Source organism: Falco rusticolus, chromosome 3 (assembly GCF_015220075.1).
Source record: "Falco rusticolus isolate bFalRus1 chromosome 3, bFalRus1.pri, whole genome shotgun sequence".
In the NCBI taxonomy this organism is placed as follows: Eukaryota; Metazoa; Chordata; class Aves; order Falconiformes; family Falconidae; genus Falco; species Falco rusticolus.
Window position 1 is genome coordinate 82,808,921 of NC_051189.1, and position 22,737 is coordinate 82,831,657.

Below are 22,737 nucleotides of genomic sequence, written 5' to 3' on the forward strand. Positions count from 1 at the left end.
AAACTTCTCATTTAAGAAATGATTTTGCTCTCCTACTCTCAATCTTTGTTAGCCTTCGTCCAATGACAAAGACAAACATTGACATTTCAAACAACGAATGTTTGCACATTATTATGTGCATGTGTAGCATTTTAAGAAATAGTATGGAAAGTAAAAAGAAAAAAGAAGCATTTTGAGGTAGAGATTTTTGTAATCCATTCTTCAGAGATGGCAGAGCCCCAGACAAAGACTTTTTGCAAACTTCTGTTTTCCATCAGTATTTTAATAAAGCAACATCTGAACAATAAATTGTCATCAGTTTTCTCCCAAGAGATTCCCTAAGACAGAGACAAAGAGAAATATGAAAACAGAAGTTCCATGCCGGAGAATTATTGAGAAGCCTCAAGGATCTGCACCATCAACATAGTCTACAGTAGCATATATTTGAAAAGAGCAGCTCTGCGGGGACTCAGACTCTTTCCTCTCTCCCCCCTTCACTTGCATTTGCTTCTTCGCCTTCTACGCACCACCTTCAAAAATACCAAAACAACACATAAAAGCAGAACATTAGCATACCTGATGTACCTTACCAATGCTACAATGGTTGTTCTTTACAGTCCTGAGGAAATTATCCAAAAAGAGTTAATTAAATGGCTTCCAAACTTCCCCCAGTGGAGCTGGGCCCCACCAACCAGCACAGAGGTGGACACCTTCCAGGTGCTCCTCGCTGTCAGGGAACTGCCCTACCTACTCAGAACTAGCAAATTTACCCTGAGAAACCTACCTGCTACTAATCACTGCTATCCTCAGGGAGCTCAGCATTGGCAGGGCTTGCAAGGTTTGACTACAAGCTGAGCCAAGATTAGCTAGATCCGACACTGTGCCTTGAGGAAATAACCTGCTTCCCGAATAGGCTGTGCTTTAGATATTCAGTAGAAACAAAATACAGGTTCATATTAAAAGCAGAACACCAATTATTTTCAGTCATAGCTAGTAAATGAAATTAAATGAACTAGTATCAAATTTTTATGCTTATGTAACTTTGCTGTATTAACCGCATAGAGACACCAATGGGCTGGTATTACAGATCCTTTAAACAATGATTAATTCGACTGAGCTCCAGCTGGAAACTACCAGCAACTGAGAAAACACTAACATTTAGCAAGATGATTGCTAATATTTCTTATTCTCTAGCTCCAGTCATCATTCAGCTTAAGCCTTTGGTTTCTAGGAAACATATTGCAACTCCCACCCATAGCTCCTTAACAGATGTTACTTCTTAGATCAACCAGGATTTCACAGCAAATCTTGGCTAAAGCTTAGGAAAACTGAGGATCCAACCCTGCTCCTTCCAAAGGGAATTAAAATTGGGGTGGTCTTAGCAAGTTCTGCTGAATCTATTCGTTTTGTTCATTTGTAAATGCCACCCCCACCCCCTCCTTGGGTAAATATGAAAACACATGCTGGGTCTCTTTAGCTCTTTCTAATTGACAGGAAATGTTTCCTCAGTGATCTCTTCAACTTAATCTTTACCTTGAATGTCTTCTTCTCACGTACCTTGTCAACAGTAAAGCATAAATACAGTACATCACCTGATGTCTTTTGACTAGGTTAATTGCACTTCTACACCTCACAAGAGCTAGCCTGTTCACAGTCCTGCCACGGCCCCAGTAAAGCATCCAAATCAAAAGTACATTATTTGGCATAATAAATATGGGGTTGGATTTATTAGTCTGCCAGCCCTGCCAAGAACTCAGCAATTCCAGAAACGAGTTTGCTTACATTATTACCTAAATACTGTATTAAGACTGATGTAAAGCAGCCAGTTTTTGAAGCTGCAACCACTCTGTTTTGGGGACCAATGCAAGGCTTGGGGGCAGTAATGCTGAAAGTGCAAATTGCTATCAGTCTGTTTCCAAAAATTCAAAAGATGCTGTCAGTAAAAAGCAATACCCAATCCCTTTTAGCACCTTGTTTCCCTCAGTGCCCACATTTCCTCCACAGACCACCTGTTGTGACCCTGGGCATGGACCAGGTTAGTGTTGGAGTGGTTCTGGCTTAGGTCACACCACCAAACTCGTTCCCCTATGGGCTTTTTGGAGGTTTCCGCTCCTCTCCCACCTGTGAAGAAGGGCAGATTGCTTGAGGGAGGTTTCCTTGTGCTCTGAATACTTCCTTTGGTGGCTCTGATGGAAGTTCTGTGAAAGAGAGATCCAGCATCCACTGAAACATCTATGCATCTCATAAAATGAGCTTTTGCAAGCCATTCAACAGAGAAAGAAAATAAGCGAGACTGCTCTTATGTTTAACAGCTACGACTGCTGGCGCTGCCAGGTAATGGCACGCTGCTCCATCCTTTCACGTGCTCCCAGCACAAACCTATGGGCAAGGAGCCAAATGGCTGCAGAAAAACCTATCTGATGTGTAACCGAGAATTTACAAAACCCTTGAATCACTGAAGCCACTTAAGTTGCCAGTTTCTATGAACGCACCAGGAAGGTGCATAAGCAGCATAAATGCCCTACCAATGTAAATGCCTTAGTTAAGTCTCAGATTCTTGTCTGGTGGATTTTTACAGGCAGATAAACTAAGGAAGAGAGGAATACCCTTAGAATTTCAAAAGTGAGTGCATAGGTATCAGATGGGTAAAAATAAAACTTAAACAGGCTTCTTGTTAATCTAAACAGTGTAAGCAACCAAAATGATTTTTTTTTTTTTTTTTAATTAGGGAAACCAATGCTTTTGTTCTGGCTAGATTTAATTTTTAAGAATACCGGCAATAACTTTCAGTGTCTTGTGATTTTTTTCCTAAGGTTAAATTACTGAATGTGAGAAAGACACAAAACAAACACACAACTGAATCTTCATGCTAATTTTACTATTGCACATGAATCTCATTAAATCTAATCTCAGAATTGTTTATAAATTGAATGGTTTACAAACCTTAATGAGGTGAACTGGGGTCGCCTGATGCTATAGTCATTCCAAAAATCTATTCCTTCAAGGGAAGCTTTGTCTACACAGGGAGACAGTAGGGTCTGCTCTGGATATTTTAATTTGCTGCCTTGTTAATTCCCAGCAATAAATTTTGATGAGATACTGATGATGATAATGACTAATAATTCTGGGCTATTTGCTTTAAGGTGATAATGTTTATTTCTTTGCTTTTATTACAAAGTTTATAAATACCAGTATTTAACTTCAATGATGCTAACAGGTATCTCTTCTATGTGAAAGGCTTGAGGCTGTCCTCTTAAAAATACCATGAAAATGACTCTTTTTGATAACTTGAAAGCATTTGCAGACTTCGTCTATGGCCTTTCTTCACATTATTTTATTTTGATTTACACACTGAAGCACAAGTGATAAGAAACCCTGTTTGTCACATACAAGCTGGATCACTGAAAGAACTGAGAAACCAGGCATGATCTGTTTCAAATCTATAACTGTGCCCAAGCAGACCAGCCTTGGCGGGAGCTGCTATGCTGACAAGGTAAATGGCTGCAGCAGCATCTTAAGGAACCATGTAACGGTTTATGTCCAATTAGCTGTACCTTTCTGTGGTAGCTTATTGTCAATCTGCCCGGAGATTAAATGGTTTGAACTAGGTCTCAACAGCAGCTGTAGAAGTGAAATATTCAATGGGAAACACAGTGTCTGGTCTGTATTAGCCTGACACCTTGCTTTGAAAGCTCAAGCAATACAGCACTATCCTTTGAGAGAAAGGATGAAAGCATCAGGCTCAAGCAAGAGAAAAAAATTTTCATCTCTGAGGTCAACACAGAACCACTACAGCAGGACTGAATAGATTCATTTCTCCTCCATTAATAAGCTGATAAGGTAAACTCTGAACATAAGGGGAGCAAGAATGAATTCTTTGAATCAAACTTCTTTTCCTGTATTGAAATAACTGTTCTTTCCCTCTAGTTAGACCTGGGGTTTTTCAGGGTTGGGGTTTTGGGTTTTTGGTAGTTGGGTTTTTTTTCTATTCAAATTTTCTGGTGCCTGCATCTTTGCTAACATATTTCATTTTTTTTTTAAACCAATGTGGTAAGTAAAGTAAATATTTATTCTTGTGAAATTATTTTATAAGACAGGAACAAAGCAAGCATATTTGATTAACCAGTTCTTACAGATGAGCTAAATCTTCACCCCCAAAAAATTTTGTTCCCCTGCAGTTAGAATTAGGTTTTTTATTTTTCTGCTATTTAAAGTTGCTAAAGCCAAAAGTCTTTCTGAGCTTTCACGATGAGTTCTGGCTGAGAACAATGCAAATTCTCCCTGCCAGCTGCAGGGTCTCAAACAAAAATTAAGTTCTTCCAAAATACAAGTGCTGCTCTAAGAAATAACATTCTGTGGAGCAGATCGTTGGCCATGCTAACAGAGCAGAAAACAAAAAGTTAACTGAATGTAGCCCTTAAACTCTGTGAATGCAAATACTTAAGAAATGGATAGGCAGTAAGAGCAAAAAGTTAATCCTACAGAGCTGTAATGCTGCAGGTAAAGCCAGCTTGGAAGGATTTGATTTGGGAACAGACACATACAGCAGCACTGGAATAAGAGTAAGGGCCTTTCTTTATACAAAGAAATTACAGGAGACAGGCAGCATGATCATGGCTGGTAATATACATTAGCTATGATCTCAGAGGTATCTGGAGGCGAGAGAATAGTTTAATCTCCTTTCTTCCCAGTTTAGCTTCTTGGCAATCAATCAGGGAGCTATTTATTGCTAATTCTGATTGCAGATATCCTCCGGGTAGGCACTGGGCTAACGCCAGTGGTTAAGGATCAGCAAGGGGCCACTGGGCTTTGTGTCACCTGTGACATGTGGTCCACAGGTTGTTTCTTCAAGGACTGCAAATGCCTACTACTTGGGCCCCTTTACTCACAGTCACGTTTTACTTTTTATTCATACCTTCTTTTGATGGGAGAAGCATGTACCATGCTCTGCCTCACATGCAGAAATACCAGATCGTTTCTGTCCCATCAGACAGACGGGGACTCGGCCCCAGGACGTTCATCTGCTGGAGCATGTCATATGTACAGGGTTTGCTTCAAAGTGCTGTTGAAGAAACTAAATATCTCGTTTTGTTGTCCGAAGGGCTTTCCCCTGCTGTTTCCATGCCAGAGAACAGTGCTAATCCATGGTATTTGAAAGGGAAAAGAGATTTTAGAGGAACTGTGACAAAGCAGGAACTCAATTTATGCATACATTATTCCTCCCAACCTAATCCCTAAATGCCTTCCATAAAAAGTATGTCCCTGACACGGCTGCAGTCAGTAAACTGTCAGGCCTACGTTATGTGTTACGTGATTTAATGAGTTACTTCCTTTAAAGCTCTCCTTTGAAGCACAGAAATGCCGTATGATCATTTTCCGTAGTTTCAATATTTGTTTCAAAAGACGAACTCTACACAGGCGAGCTGTATTCCTGATAAGTTTCGCACCCACCGCCCTGGTCGCGGCTTTCGGGACCCCGCGGTTCGTGCCCTTGGAGCGGAGGCAGCCCCTGTCCGGCCGCCCCTGCCCCCGCAGCGGGCCAGCGCCTCACGGGAGCGCGTCCACCGCCGGGGCGCGGAGCACGGGCTGGGCCGGGGGTGCCCCGGCTCTCGGGGTGCCCACCCGCCGGCTGCAGCGGGGTTGCGCGGCGCGCAAGGAGCAGCAGCGGCAGCTGCCCGCTACCCGCCCCCCCAGCCCGCTCCTACACCGCGCCCCTGATGTCAGCGCGCTAAGCCCGAGCCCCGATCTCCGCAAAGAGATGCTGAGCGGATTACGAGCCAGGAGTTCGCCAACTGCCTCCGCTCCCCAGACCTGCCCTGCCTGCCGGCAGCCTCTCCCCGCTTACCGCCGCCGCTCGGCCGCTCAGCGGGCCCGGCCCGGCCCCCGGGGCACCCCCGCGGCAGCATGCCCCGGCCCGGGGGCGGCCGGCCGCCGGGCTGCTGCGGGGCGACCCGCGGGCGGCGCCTGACACTTGCGTGAGGGGCGGCGGGGGGACCCTTTGCCCGCCGCGGGGCTGCGCGGGGAAGAGCCGCGGGGCAGCGGGGGGCTGCCGGGTGCGCCGGCCGCCGTGAGTGCCCCCCCGGGCGGTGCCCCGCGGCCGGCAGGCGAGGCCGGCTCGGCGGAGCCGCTGGCCGCGGGGCCGGGCACCCCTCGGGGCGGGGGGGAGCCCCCGCGCCCCGGGGCCGCCATGGTGCTGCTGTCGGGGGCCGGGGAGCAGCTGGCCGGGGAGCAGGTCTGCCCGGCGCCGGCGGCGGAGGTGCCCGGCGCAGAGAGCAGCCCCGAGCAGGGGGCGGCGGGGGCTACCGCCGAGGGGTTGGACGAGGAGGAGGAGGAGGATGAAGACTGCGAGGAGTACGAGGACTTTTCCGACCTGCCCGACACCTGCAGCATCGCCTCGGACGACTCCTTCTACCCGCCGGGGGGGCTGGAGGACGAGGAGGACCGCTGGTCCCTGGAGCAGGGGGAGCACGACAGCCCCGAGGCGCTCAGCCTCTTCCGAGCCTGCTGCACCAACAACGCCGTCGTGCTCAAGGCGCTCATCCGCCAAGGCCCCGAGGAAGAGGAGGTGCGGGAGACTGACTGCAACCGCCGGGTGAGCGCCCCCCCGCCCCGGGACCGCGGGCATCACCCCCGCCGCGGAGGGGAGAGCACCCTGCCCCCCCGGGGGGCAGAGCGGGGGCAGGAGGGGGCGGGGATCGGGTGAGACCGCCTTCGTTTGGGGCGCGGGTGCCGGTCTGCCGCGCCGTGGGACGGGACCCCAGGCAGCGGCGAGCGCCTGGAGCTTCGCCCTGCTGGACGCCGCCTTCCGCCTCTGGCGCGGGAAGGGGCCGGTGTGTGGGAGCAGGGAAAGGCCGAGATTCCCGTTTTCCCGCCGTCAGTTTTGAGTTGGGTCTTGTCTTCCTGCAGTCTATTGGGGAGAGCGAGCGGCATCGCTAGTAGCGGTTGTGCGCAGCCGGGCTGAGCCGTCCTCTGCTCTCTGCTGGGGGGGGGGCAACCCCTGCAGGAGTCACACACTTTTCACCCTGAGAATTTCAGCAACTGATCAAAATTTGTGGGTTTGGGGTTCCCACCCCCCTCCTTTTTTTTTTTTTTTTTTTTGTTTGGTTGGGTTTTGTCTTTAGTTCCTCAAAAAATGTGAGTTTGCTCCGGGGTCCTAGAATGCCAAGAAGGGCTGGGGTATTCCTGTGCTAAAATGAGACCTTTCGGAGATCTTCTGCTATTTGTTTTGTTTCTAGTGAACTATTTTGGTTTTTTTTTTTTGTCAGTGCAAGATTTGCGGTTCAGCTTTGCCTGTTACTTAGCTTATTTCAGGGACAGAAGGGTTCATCAAATCAGAAGGTGAAAACTTAGGAAAGATTTCCTGGGTAATGTGTAACTGCGACGTCTGAGCACCAATGTTGCAGGTTAGCAACAGCAACTCCTCCCACTACTATTACTACAATTTATATTAAAACTAAGAAACTTTTACTTGTAGTTTGCATAAACGATCTCCAAACATTTTTCTGCAACTAGTCTGTTGTCACTGAAATCAGGAATAAAGAAACCTCCTTAACGCCAATGTAGCATCAAGAAGCAGGCATTCCTTCTTGCAGCGCTGGATGCACGGGGGATTGTTCCACCCAACGTGCATGCTGTATGTTTCATTCATGTCGGATTATACAGACCACACATATGTTTATGCATTACATTTCTGGGGATAATCCTACATATTCATTCAATAGGTGGTACTATGTTAATTAAGCATCATACGTGCTCCTTACAGGTATTTTAGAGTCTTCTAGGGGGTCTCAAACAACAGTCGACCCTATAGTTACAGCTGACCGAACAGTGAACCTCACTTGGCTTCCCATATATGGACTGTCCATAGCTGTTTCATTAGTTTCCTATAGAACAGTCACCTCAGCTACCATACTGTCTCCTCAGTGACCACAAGTTTTAGACCACGCTTTCCCTCTTGGCATGACATTATAGAACTAAGGCTGGTCAGCAATCTCTCCGTGGTGATTATATTGAAACAATAATACATGGTAACACCGTGACAGGAATGTTTTGAAAGAAAGCCTGCATTGTTTTGGTTGGGGAAGTGACTTGCATGTTGTGGCAACATAAGTGGTCTTCGCATTGAAAATTATACAATAATTTGGGTTTGGTGCTGTTTGGAGAGGGGCTTTTCTTGTGTCTTAGATGTATGTGCTTGTAGGTATTTTCCTACAAATACCTTTACTTCGCCTTCAAAGGACTGTTTTTAACACAGATTTTTAGGGATCTGATTTACTGTAAATTTCTGCAAAAGATACAAATACAAAAAGTTGTATTAACACATCTGAGGGGGCAGCAACCTATGGCACAGGGGTGGGAACGAGTAGCATAGGGTAGAAATATTTTAAATCAACTTCTCTGCCGAGGCCAATATAGGGTGCAGTTATACTCTTTAGACGGTAATATGTCAGATCCAAATGCACATTACCGGAGATTTTGAAGGTCCTGCAGATACATTTATCCTGTATATGAGGTTTAGACCTCAGCTGGAGCCCAAAACTAGCCTCGACACTGTGTGGACACTCGCCTCTGCTGAGGCCCATTGACTCCGTGTCTCTCGAGTGTGTGATGGTAGGGGAGGTTTGGCCCCACCATATGTGTGGCATAAAAGAGTGCGTGCCCCGCAGCCGTCCCTTCTGAAAGGGTGGCCTCCCCACCCAGCAGAGGGTATGCCCTGGCTGTGAAGCTGCAGGCATCCCCCGTCTCAGGGCTGGGGTTCTGCAGAGGTGGGTCAAGGGGTGTAAAAAAGTTTGGTGTAGGCATCACCCCTCATCCCACAGTAGCTCCTTCTGCAGAGGTGATCAGATCAGCGTTGTGAAAACAGTGAATTCACCTGGCTGGACAGCCCTCCATTCACCATCTCACTTCCCGAAAAGCAAGTTAGTCTTCTTTATTTCTTTAGCTTCCCAGAAAAGAAACAAAATTGTAGCTTGAATACAAACTGAAAGTTCCTCTTACTTGTTCATACTTCTAAATAGCTATTTTTTTTCCCCTGTACTTAGGAAATAGTCATTTGACCTGAAATTAAACTTTGACATCAAGTTCTGTTTTCTGCATTTTTTATGAAAACAAAGTAAAAGAACTTCTGGAATTCAGCAACTTGTGGAAGCCTCATGATGTGGGAGACAAGTTCAGTTTCTCTCTCTGCTTCGCCCACAGAAGTGCCCTGATCACAGCGGTATAGGGCAGGACTGTCTGTCTTTTTTGAGACAGGTGTGAATGGGGTGGGAGAAACCTTTTTGCTGGGGGATGCTGAAACTTCAGGTGTGACTGCAGTCCTGATGCCCCCATAGGAGACATCAGGGCAAATTTGCATTATTTTGCCAAGGAAAAGGAACTTCACCTGACAAAAGGGAAGTTTTGCTCAGGTCTTTTATTGCCCTTTCTGTGGGTTTTTTGTAGCTCTTGAATTACGTCTTACAAAGTCATGGGGTGTCACCCATAAACAAAACTTAATCTTACTGCCAAAAAGTAACTGAACAAATTACATACACAATTTGTGCTAGTGAGATTTTTTCCAGCATCCTCTTTTAGTGGGATAATGTTTGTTTACAATGCTATCTTGCATGCATTTCTTGGAAAGCTTTTTGTTTGTTTGTTTGTTTCTTTTCTGTGAGGTAGGAGAGAGAAGGAAGAGTAACTTGCTTTCTGAGAAGTGGGACAGTGAAGGGAGGGCTGTCCAGCTGAGTATATTAACTATTTTCACAATCCTGATCTGATAACCTCTGTTAAGTATGTACAGTACAGTGTCATTTTCACAATTTGAAAAATATTTTTTTTCAAAATAGACAAAGCATGTGACAGGTTATGGTAGTGAAACAATACCATATATTGATTCTGAAAGTTATTAAACCTAACTCGCAAAACATAGCATGAAGAAGAAACTTCCTAATGGTTAAATCCTTTAAATGAACTTGGGTGCAAACAGCTGGAGTTTTGCCATTGCTTTGTTCTAAAATTTTTACCTAGTCCTTAAAGTGTAAATGTATAAATTTATGATTCAGAAAAAATCCTTTCTGAAAATGCTAAGATCCAGAGGTAACCTTACTTATTTTCCTCCATCCTTTTTATTGAAACACATAAATTCTCTCTTTTGAGTCAATTTGCCAAGGCTGGATAGTGGCTTTTCGTGGGGTTTCTGCAGAAGCATATATTTCTCATGCTCTCTTTGTGAGCTGCAAAACCTCCCGCCAGGCCCAGGCTTTTATTAAATTCACTTTCTTGCAGTAAACCAGACTCCATAACATCTGATTTATTAGTGACCACATGTAGCCTGAAGATCGGTACCTTCCCTGTCTTGTTTTCATTACTGTTGAGACAACAACAGTTTATATATCATCATCTGCATAGCATCCCCAAAGGGTTGATCCCCGCATCTTCCTTTGCACTGCTGTCTGTGTACCTAGTCCCAAAAGTCTGGCTTGTTACTGCATTTCCTCTCCTTGCCAAACCTAATACTGAAATATTTGGAAGAGAACGATGACAGCATATAATATATTAATTGTAGATCATGCAGGGCAGCCTCTCATTCATTAATGTTAATGTATTTACCTGCCTTATGGTGGCAGCAAAGACGGATTTGCAAACAGAGATCTGAAAAAATAGTATCATGGCTCCCGTGAAATCTCCTGACCTGACAGAGACCAGAGCGTCATCTGGATAATGATGCTGCTTTTCACCATGTGATGGGAGGAATGGTTTTGCCTCCTTACTAGGCACATTTCCAGAATGTCAGAGATTTGCATCTCTTAAGTTTAACTTCACTTAATATTAAATTTTGCCTGGTGACCAGGTTTATATATACTCAGAAAGACAGAGTTCCAAAATCTGGTGTTACCTAGCTGCAGAATGCAAGCAAATTTAGAAATTTGCCATGACAATAGAGAAAGCAATAAGGAATGGGGGTGGGGTGGGTGGGTTGGGGGTGGTGGTGGTGGAGAGAGAGAAGGCAAAGAACGTTCTCTTTCCAGATTGAAATAATCACTGCAGCTCATCTTCAGAAAGGTTTTGTGTAAACCATCCCTGTGGTATAGTCTATATTAGTAGGTATCCTGTAACTCCGTATTTTAGAGTTGATATATGTGCGATAATATTCTGTTGTCTTTTTCAACTTTTCATTTTTTATGTCATTGTTCAATGAGTCTTTCACCCGGTCCCATAGATAACTAGGAACCAATTTGCTGTTAAACAGTTTATTGTTGTAGGCAATACAGGCCTGGAGGGCAATGTTGGCCTGGAAGTTGCTGTTACTGAATAAACACAAAGAAGGTAGTGATGCTCTGGATAGAAATCTACTTGAAAAGCTTGTGAGAACATAGGGTTGTGCCAACCAGGGAAGTAAGCCCAGAGAAGTAGGAGCAGGAGAGAAGTTCCCAGCAGGAGGTTCACATGGTGTCGTACATAAACAAGGAAGGTGGTTTCTCTGCTCTCCTCCCCTCAGCAGAGAGGAGTGGGTTTCTCCAGAGGATGAGTCAGGTGTCCATGTAATGCTCATGCTCTAATTGCTGTCCCTTCCTCCTCTGCCAAAAAGCCTCCCGCTGCTGACTTTTGAGAGAGTTTGCAGAGACTGGTCACATGCAACTTATCATTTGGGCTCAACTCATACCTCCTGAAGTGGACAACATGTGTTGGAGAGCATCACGAAGTGACCCCCTGAATCAGGTGGAGATGCTTCTCTGAGTGCAGCTGGGGTTTGTGTGTTGCTGGCTGTAACAGCACGTCTCAGAATGGCATCGCTCACCCAGTCTCCTTGTTGGACCCATGACAATGTCTGAGGCATCAGACATGTCACACCGGTCTCCCTGCCCTGTGCGGCAGTGCTTCTCATCGAGGCAAAGTAGCCCACCGGCACCGTACCACCACAGCGAGGCTGCTTCAGGCAAGGCAGCTAGTTTAGGAAGCATTACCCTTCAGAGTTTTTCGCAGAGAGATGCACAGTGAATCCTCCATGGAGCTGACACCTGAATTTGTCTTTGCCAAAGGGCTGTGCTCCTAAAATTGTGACTAGCTGAGAAGGACAGGGAGCCAGTGGTTCAGAATCCCACTTCCCGAGTGAGGGAGCATTGTGCTGGATAATGCTTTTCTAAAAAGTCATGTATCACAAAAAGTGCCAGAGCCTGTGTGACACTCCATTAACCTGTTTTTATTATTTTTGTTATCGTCACAAGGATAACTTGTAAAAATAAAAAATGAGGAGCACAGCATTTTGTGGCGAGGGATAAAGATCTCCCTGTCACATATTGCTTTTCAGTTGTCACGGCACATAGCATAAGTCATCCCATGTCAGAAAAAGAATTTGAAAAATGTCATCTGCTACAGTGCTGAGAACATTTTTTGTGTTTTCATAGGCAGTTTCAGTTCGCTCATATTCTCTCATACAAGGTATTCTCATGAGAAAGATTGTATTGAAACTCAACATCCTGACACTAAACCATGAAAGAAGATTTTTTAGGGTGGAAATAGTTTTTAGAAGACCCTAATGGCAAAAGTAATCTAATTTAAATCTTTCAAAAAAGTACAGAAACAGCCAAATGCACTAAAAAAAAGTCCCTGGAAATATGTATGTGTTTAAAAAGGAAGTGAACGAGCAAGGCAAGGCGAGGAATAGTAGATGTCAAAATACAGAAGCTGCTCAAAACAAACCGGGAACCCTTCAAATACTGCAATTACGACTCAAGGGAAGCCAGCAGAGAGGAGCAGATAGAGCATGGAAAATACGAAGTCAGTTGGCTAAGAGGGAATTCAGTGAGCTAAGCAGAGCGTGGACCAGATTGATGCAGATGGGCACTTGGAGGCGTTGTCAGCAGAGCGTGGGCAGGTTAGCTGCCTGCCTGCCCTTGTCTGCATTCATCTGAAGTGTTAGGTGATAAATGCCTTTGTAAATCTGGCACAAGAATATATCTTTTAAAATAACTTAACTGAAGAAGTATATGCACGGAACATGCTTCATATGGAATAAAGAACAATTAATAAGGAGCATAAGGGTGCTTAGGCACAAAGAATAGCAATGCAGGTGTGCAACAGACCACTGGAAATGCGTGACCAGACCTGCTGCATCCTCCATACAGCTGACAGCGAGTGAGACAGAATTTGTACTTAGTGTCAAAAGCAGCATTGGCTAACAGATACAACTCTTACTGAAATTGTTAGATACAGATTTGAAGACACAGATTTCTCATCAACATGAGAAAGGTTAAATACAAGTTAAATCTAGTTTCAAGTGATGCAGCTTTTAGAGAAACCAGATGAAGAGTAGTTTCCTTGACGAATTTTGACAAATTGCTTAATGCAAAGTGTATGGAACCGGAGGGATGTGTTTAGCCTGATGGTAGCCCAGAAGTAAAGGTCAAAGCAATCTTTTGTTCTAACTTAAGCAGTGTTTCACTTTAGTGTCTTAAATCAAGTATGTGCAGTTGCAGAGCTCCTCAGAGATGCAGGAATAATCCTGGTTACCCAGATGAGCGCAGGTTGACTCCAGATGTAATAAAATATAGCTGCATTTAAAATCTAATGATAGTCTAACAAGACTGGTTGTCTGGACATCTGTCATCAATAATTATGACAGATCTATAATGGTGTCTTTAATAGAACATGTCTGTAACACAGTTAAGAAGTGTGACCTCAGGATGCCTTACTGCATTTTTCCAGGAGAATCTCTGAGGTTTATTTTACAGTCCACAATGTGACACTGCTAATTCCTTCATCCTATTAGGAAATGAAAATTTATATTCTTGTGGAGGAATTCCTTAAGAAGGAATATTGGCACTAATTTTCTCCCTTAAAGCTTCCTACGATCCTTTCCCTGAAATTTTATTGAGGCATAAAATGCTCTCCAAAGTTCAAGATTTATATAAAATTGGTTTTCTTGAAGCTTGGTATTTTAGAAGAATTATTTGGAAGTAATCATAAGTATTGTAAATAGGCAACTTCCAACAAGAGTTCCTTTTGATGCTGAAGCTGCAAAAAAGAGTAGGTCTAAAAGAACGTAAGAGGGAGAAAGGAGCTTTAAAAAAAGAAGGGCAATTATCTTTAATAAAGTCAGGTTTAAATCCTGCAACAAAGGAGGTGGAAAAAGGCAGTGACGTTGCTCTCCACCTCACTTATGGTGGAGCTGAAGACTTCCATGCAGAAGACTTAGGTTTTTAGCTGCTGCCTGATAGAGGATAAGAAAAATCTAGAAGCATCCTGTGACATCCAACTTACTTTTCCTTTTATTCTGTCTATCCCAGCAATCTTGTAGCTTCTTATAGCAGGAAATGAACTATTTTTAATAATTTATTCCTGATTCTGCTTTGCCTCCCTACTGTTGCTCTAAATGTTAAGTGTTGCAGTTCTGGCTTTTCAGCTCCATAAAATGGTGTCTTGCACAGAGCATTGGTGGCATCAAAGGTGCCTTAAAACTGGACCTCTCCAAAAAGATCTGGGAATTCTCCTTACTGTAAGGGGCTGCTGGAGTAACCACTGGTTGATGTTGCTGGGTGGCTTCAGGGTGGCCTTAGAGAAGTGGGTTGTTTTCAGCTTGCTTCCGTGTGGCTTGGTGGTTACAGAGGAGTGCTCCAACTGTCCTAGCTTTGGACAGAGAGTCTTCAGAGGCAAGGCCGAGTGTGCTACTTCTTTCCAGAATATAATCACATCTGTGACAGAGTTTGCATGGCGTGAAACCTGTCAGAAGTGTTCAGTACTTCTTCCCAGAGGGGAAGAAGGCAGGGACTTCTGCACTTGGGTTTCAGTTGTATTTACAGTTCATCCCTAAGCAAAAACCACTTGCAAAACTTGGAGCTCAGAAACTATTTTGTCTGTGAATAAGTTTAAAAGGGGTGATTTTAGAGACTTCATGTCAGGGATGTGGGCAGCATAGCTGTTGCAAATTCAGAACCAGAAGTTAAGAAGTAAAGGGCATCTTCCATTAGTACGACACCACTGCGCAGATGTTCACAATCCCCAAAGCCTTCAGTTGCTGTTCTTGCTGCTTTAGATTTTCCATGCTTTATCTGTATTCATTAGCAGATGTTGTCTCTTTAAAAAAAATATATGATAAGAGCAAAACTAAAATAAGCTGTAGCTCTGTGGTGTTTTGTGGTGATATTCAGGCATTCGTTTTTGAGCCATTCAATCAGTTTCAGTTTGCATCAACATATGTAAAGAATGTGTGACTATATGGAGAACGCCTGCATTGTTTTGATCCCAGCAACTCTGCTGATACCTGACATGCCATTGTTTTGATCCCAACAACTCTGCTGATACCTGACATACCAACGCACATGCTAGTGGAAGTGATTAATATCTCTGGGCACTGTTTTCTTCTACCTTCCCTTCCTCAAGGTCTAAGATTTCTAACATACAGAAAAAAAAATAGTTCCCAGTACACTTCTCCGTGAGTCTAAGGTAGCACCAGTGCTTGGCCTGAGGGGTGTTTCAAACCTTTGGCTAAGAAGTGCTCCTTGAATTAGGATACTACTCTGTGTAGAAATCACTTTTCAGGCCTCATGCCTGACCTGAAACAAAGTGCATGACAATAGTGTTTCTCAGGAAGAAAATGGAAGTTGAAACTGATAGCACCACTAAGAAGCATCTGGTTGCCCTGAAAAATGGGGCCCTGTTGAGTTCCAGTAGCCTGGATGAGCTACCAGGCTTCACGTACTCTGGGGAAGGAGGTGGGCCCCAAAGCCCCCAAATTCTTCAGCTCCAGGATAAGTACCAGAAAGGCATCGTCTGTACCTCATCTATCAAGGCTGTAGGTCTTGAGGCAGAGTCCCTGAGAAAAAAAAATAAAAATGTGCCCATCCCAGGGACTGGGCTCAGAACTATCTGCTAAGAACCACAACGAGAGCAGTGGATTCAGGTGCCAGCTGCAAGGGACAGCAGGTCCCCAGTGTTGCATCTTTCAGCATCATCAAGAGCTTAACTCTGGGTTCCCTTCACGTCCTTTGGTCCTGCTTGTTCTGGAAGTGGTGATGTGGGCTGTGGCTCATGCAGGACCACAGCCAGCGCTGCCAGATGGAAAGGTCTCTCATCAGGTAGTCCCTTTTCAGAGGTGAGACTTGCTTGTTTTTCACTCAGTCTGGCTTGCCACTGACTTTTGTGGGGCATTTCAAAAAGGGGTTTGAAATATGTATTAATGTTCACTTTTGCATGTGGCAGAGGAATCGCTTGTCATCGTATTCATTTTAGTCACACAGTCTTGTCTGTGTGCTTGGGAATAGCGTAAACTATGAAAATAAATACTAACAAGTGTTGAACCTGGAGTACAAGTAATCAAAATATCTGTTTTGATCTATCCAGACATTTCAGCAGGTAATGTTACATTCAAAATTTGTTCTACTGCTCAAGAAGAGGTAGACTGAAAGATAAAAAACCTCAAAGCCCTGTTATACATTTTGGTAATGATTATTGTGTAACAGAGACCAAAAAAATTTGATGATTTATTGTAATGCTTTTATGTGTTGGTATTAGTTAGTCTTCACAGAGGAGAATGATAGTGAGATGAGTAGTGACTCTTGTATGACTTCACAGGTGTTGGTTGCTTGATGCCACATAAGCTTAATGTGCATCAGGTTTGTTTTAAATTACTTTTCATTCAAGCACTTTTTTCTTCCTCTAAAGAAAAATGATACGTGATCATCAACTAAAATTCACTGTTAATTTTGAAATAAAGATTGATTTGGAAAGTATCAGCAGCCTTTTACTTGTAGAGAATCCCACTAGATGAGCGTGGGCTGTGCATGCATTGCTGGAGGAAACCGTCTCTGGTGTGAGAGCACGTGTGCAGCTCAGCTCGTGTCCACCCTACTCAGAGTCAGCCTCTCTGAAGTGGACCAATGATGTCCGCACCTCTAGCACTTGGCCTGGGTTTTCCTGAATCCCAAGTGGTTTTCTAAATTCGTCATTTTTTTTAGGCTTTTCAATCCAAAGTGCCCAAACTAGCATGATTCATTGTCTTGCAGTTTTGGAAATCATTAACTATGCTGATACTAAAATTGGTATAGTACCTATTTGCTCATGCTGTATACCTATTTCAGATATGACAAGATAGCTTTCAAGTAGGATAACATAGATAATATGATGCTCCAGTTTTTCCCAAATGGGTGTTTTTGTCATTAATTTTGGTACCTCTTCCAGTTCTTATACTTTGATTATGCAAGTTATACCGTTCTGGGTAGTTATTGAGCAATTCATATAAACAGTATATTGCCTGGTAACAATTCTTCTGCATATTCTTCCTATATTGTCTGTCATTGCACTATGGAATTAGGTTTCACTTTGGTAACTGAGGTAGAGTTGCACAAAGGCCACTTACTAAAAATTGCTGGTAGATTTTTTAAATAGGAAAGAAAATCTCTGGAGGATGTGAAAGCAATGAAGAACTCCCACAGGCTTTATTGGAGACAGGTCACCTTCAATGCTTTCATAAATAAAGTTTCTCTTAGAAGGTTACCCTTTTAAATTATTTAAAATGTTATGCCACATAGGTTTGAATTTACCTATTTCTAAGGGTTCTTTCTTTAAAAACAAAACCAGAAACGCTCCAGCATGGGCTAAATATAATCCTGTAGCATACCCAGTGTGTCACAATAAGAAATTGTTAAGTATAGGAACAGGGTGGTTGTCACAGAGCCTGTGGTTGCACATCTGGCAGTGAATTAGCAACTCAGATTGTATCCACTGTGGGAAAAACCCACAATGTGGAAATAGTTCCCATTTTTCCATTCTATTGTTTTCTATTATGTCTATTAAATTCCACAAGGAGCAATTTGAAAGCAAGCTGATGCAAAAGGGGAATGACTCACAGTCAGGCTTTTGTTGCTTCACAAGTTTTGGGTGTGTAATGTTTTGAGCCTGATCCTGTAATATCCTCTCATGTATGCAGGGGTGGGTTTTTTTGGTCTTTTGCCCCTTTGCCCCTTGATACGTGAGGCTGCGTCTTTGGGACAGCCTGTGTGCAGGCAGAGCAGCTGCTGCTGCTGAGGGATGAGGCATGCTGCCAGCAGCCACCACAGCGCAGAACCTGGCTCTCGGGGGGGTTCTGAAGTTTTGTTTCTGTTCCTACTAGATGGGGGGACTTACACGTAAGCCATTGTTATTAGTTTTCTGAAGCGGAAAATTGGCAGATAACTGAACATATTCAGTCCGTTCATAGGAGCAGACATAGGAGCAGACTTTCAGGGGGTATCTGGTTTTTTGGTTTTTTGTTTTGTTTTGTTTTGTTTTGTTTTGTTTGGATTTTTTTTACAAAACCTAGGTATCTTGCTGTTTGTAGCTCACCAGAACAAGGCTTGGCACACCTGTTTACCATGTGATTGGGAAACACAGGAAGGGTAGCCAGGCATCCATAAAAGTGTCCGTAAGTGTCGATGAAAGGAAAGGGAAGACTTTCTTTGGATGGCAGTAGGGTACTTCTGTGTGTCTGGAAGTATCACATGAGTTTGATAATGGTTTCAAGAGAAAGCAGAGTCAAAGCTCAGGTCCACAAAGGAGTTAATTTAAAATACTTTCTACAGGGAAAGATTTTCTGTGAAGAGTATGAAACAGCAATAGCTTATTAGAGAGTGTAGAATAATAAGTATTGGCTGGTTTTGGAAAATGAAATACGACACATATTAATGAAACCTTAGCGTTTAGACTCACAGCGCCCTTCTGAGCTCATAAGAAATACCAAATGATAGAAGAGATTTCTGGTTACGATGAGACAAGCTGTATCGCACAGTAAATGCCTAGATGCACGGACCAACGGCAGCTGGAGGAAACCTACAACGGGGAAGCAACAGGTTATTTTCCCTGCTGTGCTCAAGCATTTCATCACCTCTGTGTTAGGTGAGTCCTGTCTGCACGGGAGACTGGGCAGTGTAGCCGTGTCAGAGATACTGCTTTGTGGCACTGCTTCAGCAGAGCTCCCCGTGCGGAAACACCAGTGTGGAATAAAACCCACGTCATTCCTGAGGGCAACCCGGCCTGTGGTTTGAGGGGGAGTGAAACCCTTGGTCATTTCATGGGTGACAGCGAAAGAAAACAATTTCAAGGTCCCTGGGAATGAACTGAAAGCATCTTCCTCGTACCCCAGGGGCAGGAAATCAGTGCCATCCCGTGGGCAGAGGCTGTCCCACAGGCTGCAAGCGGCACCAGCCAAGGGGACAGAGTCCACGGCATGCTGCATCCTATGGCACTGAACCTTCCTTCCCACCTATTTATCGTGTATGGACAGGAAGCTGCTGTTGGTTGTGCTTTGTTTTACTGCTCTGCTGCTGTATGGTCCATGGGCACTTCCCAGCCTGGAAAATTCTTCCTCTTGTGAGGGTGCAAAAGGGATGCCCATGCATGAAGATACTGATAAGAAGAACTGTCTGTGGAACAGGAACCTGAACTGAGTACTAGGTACATGATAATCTTGTTAGTACCTTACTTGATTTAAAATATCATGTGTGCAGTTTACTCAAGTCAGATGTCTTGGTGCATTTACAATGCTTATTTCCGTACAAGTTCCCATGAAATGTATTGGATCCATTGCATATATGAGGAAAATTCCTTGCAAAAGCAATGTAATTAAATGAGATAGGTGACAGCTCACCAAATTGCACTTGTTGCAATAAATATAGCCTGAAAAAAGCTGCCTGAAGACTTTGCAAAAGTTGCTTTTGAATTTTAAATATATAATTGGATATCGCAGTCCTTTCCCACCATACTTTACCTCCCAATCATCCTGTTAGTGATACAATGTGAATCAAACATTAAAATATTTAATACTCAAATGAGACATTTTAGAAGCAGTAAGCAATATTGGTGTCCTAGAACAAAAAGAAAGAAAAAGAAAGAGACAGGGTGAATAAATGTCAGCCTTCCTCTTAAAATTTATCACCAAAATTGTTTACTTCAAGGCACAAGATTGTGAAATGTCTTTCACTTAATATTGTAATTTTTTTCTTTCTGTGGGTATTTTTAGCTTGACCTAGTTTACGCTCATTACAGTCAGAGCAGCTGATTTATGAGCAGAGGCTCCATTCACAGATGGGTGTGGGTAAAGCTGAGGTATTTTGGTGTACAGCTATGGGATTGTTACTGTGCATTTCCCAGATCACAAACGTACCTACCGCAAACTGATCATCCTTTAAAAATCTGAGTTTAAATAAGAAAAAAAACCAACCAAAAAACCTGAAGGTTTCTAATAAGGTGATTCTGTTCCCCAGTGCTTCTGTCTCAGGTCTAACACTCTCTGCTGTCATTAAAACTATGAAACCCTCTAGCTGTCAGGTGTCAGCAAAAAATACTGTGCTCTTTCTTTGGAGACTTGGTACCTGATGCTAGATCAGTAGGAACTTCTACCCTCCTGTGGTACATCTACGAATCAGTGACCCCGTTAGATATAGACAGTAACTGTGTGGCAGAAAGGATTCTTATCACCAACCAAATGGCATAGATGCATGTGATCCATGTGATAAACATTGCAGAGAGGAAGTTCTCCTTCGGTGTGAGTGCCGGGGAAGAGTGAGTTCACCGCAGGCTGTGGCCGTTCAGGAGCGGGAGCATGGTACCCGGGCACCTTGCTTACCCCCCTGCTCCCAGCTCAGGTCCCGGCTGTGGTGTCTGCAGGAGCAGGGAGTAACGCGCTACACCTGCTCCTAAGGCCGCATTCATGGATATTAAATAGTTATGTGAAAAGTTCACTTTGCCTAGCTTTTATGCACATTTTATTGAAGCACATCTTCCCAGCAGAGTGAAACGAGGGCTGCTGGCTTCACGCTGGACTGCTTACAGGGAAAACCAGACATTGTGCTCAAAGACTTCAGCATCTAGCTCTCTATACTGCCATTATTAATTGGGCAAGTTGGGTGTGCAGAAAAGTCTAGTTCACAATTCTGCAGTTGATACCCTTTGTAAGCTAGCCTACTGTCATTCATCTGCCAATCTGCAGAGTTTAAAAATGTAGGTCAGACATACCCATGGAATTAAATTCGTGTTTTGAGAATTTAAAAATGCTGAGGATAAATTCATTGTTTTGAGAATTAAAAAAATAAATCAGTACTAGTGTTTCTGTAAAGCAAAATAGTAATTGCAATTGCAGTTGGTGAGTTTAATGTGTATATTGGCCCTTCTTTTCTGTTTACTCCTTGCTATCCACAAACACGTTCCTCTGGAGAGGAGGTTTTTAAAATAGTGCTTAGGTACCCAATTCAGACTTTGAATACTTGTCTAAAAATACCAGATTTTCCACTTCCGCATGTAATTTCTATTTCTAGTGCAGTGATTGCATCAGTTCTGATTTATCACTAAATTATTAGTGTGTGTCTTAAAGGAAATAAGAATTAGAGCAAAGTCTATACAATTTGGCAGCTTATCAGTCACAGGGGAAAGGGCAACCGAGGATTGTTCATATGATACAAAACCTAACAAAAACATTTAAATATTGTCACCATTATTTTCACAAACTTGCTTCTCTTCCTTCCCACAGCCATCTCCTGTTGTTTCCTTTCAGATTCTAAGGTCTTCAGGGAATGTACCTGGAAAGACTTTACCTCATTATTGGTGCTACTGCAATCAGTAATAGCATTCCAAAATACATGATTTTGAAGTCTACCTGTATTGGCTGAACTTCTAAGGTTATTGCTACAAAGCAGTATCAGTTGGCATGGTCATGTAATTTGCAACAATTCTACTGGGCAAATGTCCAATATGAGATTTACAAATGTTTAGGGGAGGAAGACGGTTTTTGGCTGTAGGGTTTTGATACTAATGTGAGTATCATTTAATGGCAACAAGCCTTCATTTTGGATATTTCTTATTGTTTGTTTCTTTCCAGAGGTGGATTGAAGGAAGTGGACTCTGAAGGTAACACAAAACATCCTGCCCGTAATTTTCAGGTTGAGATACAGTGACCAGACCTTCTGCTCTTAAAAATGTTGGTGTATTACTAAGTAGTATTCTCTCATTTTGTGTCAGAGATAGTAAACCAATTCCAAATACTTAGCAAAGCATTTGAAAATTATCTGTGTCAGGGGAAAAAACTATTACTGCTTCCAGGTGTCTGAAAACAGAGAGAAAAACATAGGTTTTACCATTCTTCCACTGCTACTCTCTGAAGTTTTTATCTAATCGAGATACAGAGTTCTTAGAAAATCTGGGATAAGAAACAGCAACATTCAGTTAGTAATTGTAGACCTTCTAAATACATTAGATTCAACTCCTCATGGCAAAGAAAGGAAAAGAAAAAACCCCCAAAACCTGGTATCTTCTGAGATCAGGAGAAAGATGCTTTGCCTGATGAACTGTTTAAGTGGAAGGTGACCATACTTGTTCATTTTTTTTGGTTTCCATTTCATTTAACTTCCGTAAAATTGTGCCTTTCTCATTGGTGTGAGTGAAGGAAGATCTTAGCAAACCTTCCTGGTTTTACTACGCTGCAGCTTTTCTGCACAGACCTAAGTCACCTTAATTCCTATTGAATTAAAATAAAAGCCAGTGGAAACTGACACCTTCACAGTCTATCTCCAGATGAAGGTGTTTCGAAAAAGTGATGAAAATTTTAGTAGAAGCAATAGGGTAAACAGAAATTCCTTAGAAAATTCATTAGATAGTCTCTGAAAAGATTTTAAATCTCTCCTAGTTTGCTTGAGTTTTTGTCTTTAAGCAAATATTTAGGCCAGAGATACCTGGTGCAGAAAGGCACATGCTGATGAGGTTCTTCATGCCACAAACAATTTCATATGAAGGAAGGAAGACATACAGAAAGTA

At 43.3% G+C, this 22,737-nt stretch overlaps 1 protein-coding gene across 1 annotated transcript in view; it reads left to right on the forward strand.

Moving 5' to 3' along the window:
- The first annotated feature begins 5,728 nt into the window (after window positions 1-5,728).
- Window positions 5,729-22,737, forward strand: part of ANKRD33B (ankyrin repeat domain 33B) — a 47,995-nt gene continuing 30,986 nt past the window's right edge. The window contains exon 1 of the mRNA XM_037381783.1: window positions 5,729-6,571. Within this exon, the coding sequence (XP_037237680.1) occupies window positions 6,167-6,571 (405 nt within the window). The 5' untranslated portion in view covers window positions 5,729-6,166. The remainder of the gene's footprint in view (window positions 6,572-22,737) is intronic.